General features: G+C 34.1%; 1 protein-coding gene across 2 annotated transcripts in view; it reads right to left on the bottom strand.

The window, feature by feature from the left end:
- LOC143249580 (solute carrier family 35 member C2) overlaps window positions 1-2,527 on the bottom strand; it is a 35,867-nt gene extending 33,340 nt beyond the window's left edge. For both annotated transcript variants that reach the window (XM_076499705.1, XM_076499696.1), the window contains exon 1: window positions 1,642-2,527. In XM_076499705.1, coding sequence (XP_076355820.1) covers window positions 1,642-1,950 — 309 coding nt within the window. In that variant the 5' untranslated portion in view covers window positions 1,951-2,527. The remainder of the gene's footprint in view (window positions 1-1,641) is intronic.
- Between the last annotated feature and the right edge of the window lie 5,729 nt (window positions 2,528-8,256).

Consider the following 8,256-nt stretch of genomic DNA (forward strand, 5'->3'; position numbering starts at 1 on the left):
TTGAACATTGGCTGAGTTTAACTCCAGAAGAGCAGTGGAGTACTGGTGGACTCAATCATGTCGTACCAGGAGGCCTGATTACCTTGATGACTAAGTCTAGTCTACCTACTACTTACCAGTGAACTTACCAGAGCAACTGTTTACAGGTATTACTCGGTACTAGTCCACTTTAAAACAACTTCTAGTCTATCTAGTCTACCAGAATAATTAACATGCTCAAGTGACACTTACCTGATGATAAAGATGCTAATAATCATTGTATGTGGAGTAACTACAAACAACTGAGAGTTTCAATGTTTTTATTGAGTACTGTTGTATTTTGAAGTGTTCAGTTTTACAGATATTAAAATGCTTATTATGTTATACTTGTGTTTTATTATTAAAGTCAGTTACTGAAATGGTAACTCTGTCTGTTGTCAGTCTGTTGCAGTTTTTATTTGGGACAGTGACTCCTAAGTGTAGGCAAGCATTTCACAAAGGTTACCCTCAGGGCAAGTGGTCAAAAAAGTTAGTGTCAAGCTCTACTGGTATACTTCAAAAATATTACCTCTTCCCTTCTTTTCCCATAAAAAAAGAAGTTATTTTAATTTATCCCCATAAAATAACCCTTCTACCCTGGAATCATTTTGGTACTGCTTCTCTTTAACTAGCAACAGAGCACCACTTTGACTGTATAAATGACCTATTCCCCACCACACCAAGGTTCATTTCATCACTCAAACTGTTGAGTGGGTTCCAATCCATATAAAACTTGATTAAACTTATAAGAACTTAAATACAATACTTTACCTCTTTACATTTAATAAAATCTGGAAACATAACTCAGTCCTGGCATTTATTACATTTTATAAATTCCATCCCACATCTTAAACCTAATGAAGTTTTGCTAGCTTTATTTCCATACCACCAATCATCCAATTCCATACATTTTAAAGCAAGCTGTCAAAAGATAATTGTCAAGATTTTGGTACATAACAATCTATTTGTTAAATTACATTATGATTATGTAAGGCTTTCTTAATCGTAACATACAATTAGAAACAAATAAAAATTTCATTCAATACTGTAATTCTTAAGAAATGATATAAAAATGGCATTTATTATCAATTTTCTTCAATAAACTATAACCAATAAACTACATGTAGCAGAACTTAGCATAGTAAATAATTTTGCCTTCAAACTAATACGGATATAATAACATTAAGAAATGAACTTCAGATGTAACAAGTACAGTTCACAAGGTTATCTACATGAACTTTCATTTTGATTGATAAGGTTGCATACGTAGGTATCTCTTGTACAAGTCTGAAATAACTACATTGTATCACACTCATTTTCAGTTTATTCTTTTCTTTTTTTACTAAATCCACTGAGTAGACTTTCCTTTTACTTTTATAAAAGTACCGGTAACATATTTTCAATGAATACGCAATAAACCACATCTCAATATCAAATTTTACCCCATTCCTGAAGCTGTGAAAAAAATTAATTTCATTGTAATATAGAATAAAACTTATAATATATATTTGCAGTACATCAAATATCAAAATGAAATTAACTGCATAAAAATTTATAAAAATATTCAAATAGGTACACTAAAAAAGCAATATTTTACAATAAATTAATAACAGGTAAAAATACCTTGATAAACCATTTTTGATAAAACGTTATTCCAATGGAAAAGACATAATAAAGAACAACCAATCCAATAGTTCTGACTGCTACTACAACAAAACTGACAGAGCACAGAGTATAAAGAACTCGAGCTAGTCTTAAAACTGTATTCTCACAACTAGAAGAACAAGAGTTGCACATATGTCTTACAGCACATTTACCAATTCCACATGTACGAACTTTCAATCTAGAACTTGCCAATAATTCAATATAACTGAAAGGAAAAGAATTGGTCACATCAGAAAACTTTCGACGTCTCTGGCCCGGGTCTTGCATAGTTTTCAGATTCTCGATATTTCAAGTAACAGACTATAATCAAATTTGTAGCTGTTAGTTTTAGGCCTTCAAAATAAGATTGCAAGTCTGCAATGAACACGGTCCTACTGAACATTACTTAAGACCAGTATAACACAATTTTACATGCTACTAGTATTTACAACTAGAAGTTTAGGCTGGTTAAAAATTCAAAAATGGATGCCTGACAACACGAGCACACTTAAATGAATAAATTGCAGGGATATATCTACATCATTGGTAAATTTCCTGCAATATGTTCAAGTTCTGTGAAACTGGAAATCCCGTCAGTCATACGACTTCAAAGGATGACTTTGTAATATTCGGGTTCGTTAACTTTCAGTTTCGAAGCTCACTATCCATCAGTATCTTGAAGTTTTTGGCATCACATTTTATTCCAGCTGCAAAATAATTGCAAAGCGAGTAACCTAAATGTTAGTATATATAAACTATGATGCTTCACACAAACACAATTTCTGATTAATAATCAAATAGTTTCAAACGCACATAACTTCATACGTTAAGAACGTATCAAACACACCAACACGTCAATTACTATCATTGCGCTACCTGTTGAATAATATATATACTTTAAAAACTAAAAACATGTTGTAAAAATGCAAAATATTTCACAAGATATTTTATTTCGAAAGTAATGAAATATATAATACTTTATAATTGTTTACATGTAAATATGTATAATAAACGTGAAACATAAAATGTAAATATACTTCCTGAAAAACATTTTTGCCAGGAATATTTTTATAACAGTTTTAGAATTATAATAAATATTTAAAACACGGTAAAACCAAAACATCTTCAATACGGACGTTTCGGAGTTATTTTAAGTCCCACTATCTCTCTAAATATCTCTAGAAAGTTAGCTCATACTATTCGAACAATAAAAGACAATAATAGCATTGAGTGAATTTTTTTATTAAATTGAACGTTTAGAAAGAACAAATTTATATGGCAGTAATATAATAGAATGTGCGATAAAACGTGCTGTATACTCGTGTTTAGTAAATAATACCGTTAAGATTGTTTGTTTTGGAATTTCGCACAAAGCTACTCGAGGGCTATCTGTGCTAGCCGTCCCTAATTTAGCAGTGTAAGACTAGAGGGAAAGCAGCTAGTCATCACCACCCACCGCCAACTCTTGGGCTACTCTTTTACCAACGAAAAGTGGGATTGACCGTCACATTATAACGCCCCAAAGACTGGGAGGTCGAGCATGTTTGGCACGATTCGGGCGCGAACCCGCGACCCTCAGATTACGAAGCGCACGCCTTAACGCGCTCGGCCATGCCAGGTCTAATACCGATAAGTTTTTGGAATTTCACACAAAGCTACTCGAGGGCTATCTGTGCTAGCCGTCCCTAATTTAGCAGTGTAAGACTAGAGGGAAGGCAGCTAGTCATCACCACCCACCGCCAACTCTTGGGCTACTCTTTTACCAACGAATAGTGGGATTGACCGTCACATTATACACCCCCACGGCTGGGAGGGCGAGCATGTTTAGCGCGACGCGGGCGCGAACCCGCGACCCTCAGATTACGAGTCGCACGCCTTACGCGCTCGGCCATGCTAATACCGATAAGAGAAACTATTATAGAGAAAGGTTTAAATGTAAGTATAAACACTGTTCATTAAAATAATAGTAAATGTCAAATAAAAATACTGGGGATCCGTAACTGATCATTAATGACAAATGGGAAGAATTGGTGTTATTATTTAGTGTTGGCTAATAATTGAAAATTTGATAAAGAGTTTGCAACTTTCGTAGTTTAGAATATTAAAAATGAAAAAAGAAAAATCAGAACTGTTTGTTTGTTCTGAATTTCGCGCAAAGCTACTCGAGGGCTATCTGCGATACCCGTCCCTAATTTAGCAGTGTAATACTAGAGGAAAGGCAGCTAGTCATCACCGCCCACTGCCAACCCTTGGTCTACTCTTTTACTAACAAATAGTGGGATTGACCGTCCCATTATAACGCCTTCACGACTGAAAAGGCGAGTATGTTTGGTGCGACTGGGATTCGAGAACCCGCGACCCTCGACTACGACTAGAACCTTAACACACTTGGCCATGCCGGGCCGTAATAGAAATGAGAACATAGTTTAGATATCAGCTAGCTCTCTTTTATACAGAGTATTTGTTCATCATTCGCCATAGCCATTATAATTCTCGATTCCAAAATAAAAAAAAACGAACTCTTTATTAAAGGCGTCTCCATTTTCAATGACAACCCAACACTAAATCTTCCCTGTTGTCATTAATGTGACAAATAACGGATTCTTAGTGTTTTTATTTGATTCTACCTGTAATATGGATCACTGAACGAAAATTATATCAATTCATAATTAATATTGGTTTCCTTCCATACTTATTAGTATTCTGTAATAATATGTGCATTTACCTCATACATTCTTAAATAATTGTAAAAGGATTTTTATTATGTTTATTAATCATTGTTAAGGATTATTTTACTGCATTTCATCGTTAAAGAAGTTTTTATGCTTAGCGATAGCTTTAAATCACAGTTCAAAGATATTTTACATGCTTTAAGATATATATTTTGTGTTTGAATTTGAATATTGAATTTTTTTATTGTAATATATGTGTCTGTAAGTATATATTTTGTGTTTGAATTTGAATACTGAATTTTTTTATTGTAATATATGTGTCTGTAAGTATAACAATTCTATGTCAAAGTAATTTAATTTTGTGCTTTTATGTTTAATGTAAATCTTTGCTATGATATATTTATTGATTGTGTAGTAATTATAATTCATTATTAAAGGATTTTATGCTGTCTGGGTGATATATAGGTGTTTATATAAATAAGGAAGGACAAACATTTTCTGGATCATGTCATGAACTTAAAGATATTTTATTTGTCGGTCTTATCGTTAAGCCACAAGGATGGGATGTGCATACGTTGCGCTAAATATCTGTTAACAATTAGTTGGATGTTCTCTATCATTATAATATATTAAAACTAGCCTGGTTTAATAGAGATAGTATATGAGCTGGACTGATATAATTTATTATTTCAAGCCTTGAATGTAACCATATTCGTGCCAAGTTACGTAAAGCAGTTATCAGTGGTGATTTCTTATTTCGCAATTATTGAAGAAATAACTGTTACTAACAATGTCGTATGAGGCCTACGTCTCTATTTAATGCTGTATTTACAAAAATTTAATTGTGATTGTAGATTGGTTAAAATAATAAAAAAGTTCGAATTTAAGTTTACAATAAATTCTTAAATGCTCAAATTAATACAAATCATATTAGAAGTAATGGCTGAAACAGGAGATGACACAAAGTGATGTACACTGTTGGTCAAAATCTTAAGGCCAATAAACATAAAGAAAAAATATGCATTTTGCGTTGTTAGACTCAACCACTTATTTAAGTAGAGCTTCGAAAGATGAAAATAAGAAAAGGAAAAATAAAAAACTTTTTCAGCATTTAATAAAGAAAATGTGAGCACTATTAAATTAGTCTAAATACTAGCTGGTCAAAAGTTTAACGCGATACTGAAACGATGCGTTAATCGGTAAACACGTAACGAAATTTAGTCATTTGTGTTCAAACATTAGCGTTCTCAACATCTTCCACTGGCATCTCCTGTATTAAATTGGGTAAAAACATGGCAAAGGCTAAAATGTTGATAGGGTTTGAGCATGGCAGTTTTATCGAGCTGCAAAAGCAAGATCTCTCTCAACGTGCCATCGCTGGTGAGATTGAGCGTAGTAAAACTGCTGTTGCAAATTTATTAAAAAACCCTGAGGGATACGGAATGATAATTTCAGGTGGTCGGCAAAAAAAATATTTCGCCGGCATTGAGCAGGAGGATTTGATGGGTTGTCCGGCAAGACATCAGTCGATCGTCTAACCAGATTAAGGCCCTTACGGACGCAGAATGCAGCCCAAGAATAATAAAACGGCATCTACGAGAGAAAGGCTTTAAAAACCATAAACGTCTTCAAAGGCCAACCCTCCTTCCACACTACGAAACAGCTCGGTTAAACTTTGCTGAGAAGCACCAAACATGGGACGTAGAAAAGTGGACGAAGATTTTGTTCTCTGATGAGAAAAAAATTGATCTGGATGGTTCAGATGGCTTCCAACGTTATTGGCACGATAAGGATATCCCACCGGAGACATTTTCTACACGACACAGTGGAGGAGGTTCCATCATGATCTGGGGTGCTTTCTTCTTCCATGGAACAATGGAGCTTCAGGTTATACAGAGACGTGAAACAGAAACTTGCTACATTGGCATGTTGGAGAGAGCATCCTTATTGACTGAAGGCCCTCGCTTATGTGGAAATGACTGGATCTTTCAGCAGGACAACGCTGCAATCCACGATGCCCGTAGGACAAAGGACTTTTTCATGGGGAATAACGTGATTCTTTTGGATCATCCAGCGTGTTCGCCTGAACTGAACCCCATTGAAATGTTTGGAAGTGAATGACAGGGGAAGACTATAGAAATGGACGTCAATTCCAAACAGTACATGATCTTCGTGAAGTCATCTTCACCACTTGGAATAACATTCCAGCCAGCCTTTTGCAAACACATATATCGACTATGCCAAAGCGAATTTTTGAAGTTGGACATTTCCTACCCTGTTTAGGACTTCTTTTTGGTATGGTCGTAAACTTTTGAACAGCTAGTACTTTGGCTAATTTCACAGTGCTCACATTTAGCCCTATTAAATGCTAAAAAGGTTTTTATTTTTATTTTCCCTTTTCTTGTTTTCATCTTTCGAAGCTCTACTCAAATAAGTGGTTGAGTCTAACAACGTAAAATGCATATTTTTTTCTTTATATTCATTGGCCTTAAGATTTTGGCCAGCAGTGCATATCTACAGAATTATTTGTTTTTAGAAGGCGAAACTCACTCTTTAAGCAACACTGAAAGTCTGTAAATTTTTTGTAAAACCTAAATGTACAGGCGAGATCACAGCCAATGGGTTCAAAGAGGTTATTTTTTATCTAAAAAATCATCCATATATATATATGTGTGTATGTATAATGTAACTGGAAACAACTATAGAAACGTACAAGTAACGATCAATTGCAACCAAAAAGAAATCGAATCAATAATACGAATTACTAATATTTTGAATGTGAACTCCGTGTTTTACACATTTATTTTCATGCTGTAATACAAAGTATCAATGAATGATTGTGGAATGTTGTTTTAGATGTCCTGTCTTACAACCCAAAATCTAGCCAGTTGTTTAGTTGTCTCTTGACCTTCTCAGCTAGTATAATGTAAATTAGCCAATATAGTCTCAGTCATGTTCATCTTGGAAGTTTGTACAGTACAAACAATGGTTATGAGTATTCAATCTATTTTTTTACGATCAATATATTTTTTCACCACTATTTTATGCTTGGAACTCTTATTTTGGTGAAAGGTGAATCACTGCACGTTGAGACATGCTCGTGAAAGAATGGTATGATTAGTTAGAATATGAATGTATGTTAACAGTTCAAAGTATCATCAATTTTACATATCATGAAGAACCTTTCCAGTAATTCAACAAGCATTCCAGAGTTTTACGTCATTTGAAAGAACAACAGTTTGACATTTGAAGAACACAGAATTTCAGTCACCAAAGAAAAGGTTTCAATGAGGGCAGATTTAGATAAAGTATTTAAACAGTTTCTTAAACATCTTATATCCAAAATCATCTGACAGAGAAGGTTCCGATTGTCACTATACAATTATAACTTTCAAATCCTGACCTATCAGACATCAATTTAACAACATTTTTTATCCTGACCTTTGCTATACAAAATCAAATTTTTAAACCTTCTGTCTCTTTTGCTTTATATATGTCCAACTTGTCAAAAAGCATTGCAAGTAATCCTAGCCAATGAAAAGCAATAAGTACTTTGTCAGTATACATTTGGAAACTTTATATAAATGAATAAGGCCTGTAGAACAACCTTAAGTTTGACTGCAGCTGATGAGGAACCAATGAAGAAAGATCTGCTGCTGAAACCTTCCATTATTTGAACTCCTATTGAAGCTATTTATAATGTTGCCACACGGTCCTGTTTTTAACTTATCTAGCTGCTGATTAAACCTATTAACCAACCTGACTCACAGTCAAAACTGTCGATTTAATGGTTACTGCTTCTTCGCTAAATGAAGTCCCCTTATAAGAGAAAGCAGGAGAGACAGTGACAAGAACATTTACTTCCAGTGTTTTTTAGAAGCTTGTTACGTATTATAATTTATTTCGGACGATTTATTATGTT

Source organism: Tachypleus tridentatus, chromosome 1, assembly GCF_004210375.1.
Source record: "Tachypleus tridentatus isolate NWPU-2018 chromosome 1, ASM421037v1, whole genome shotgun sequence".
Classification (NCBI taxonomy): Eukaryota; Metazoa; Arthropoda; class Merostomata; order Xiphosura; family Limulidae; genus Tachypleus; species Tachypleus tridentatus.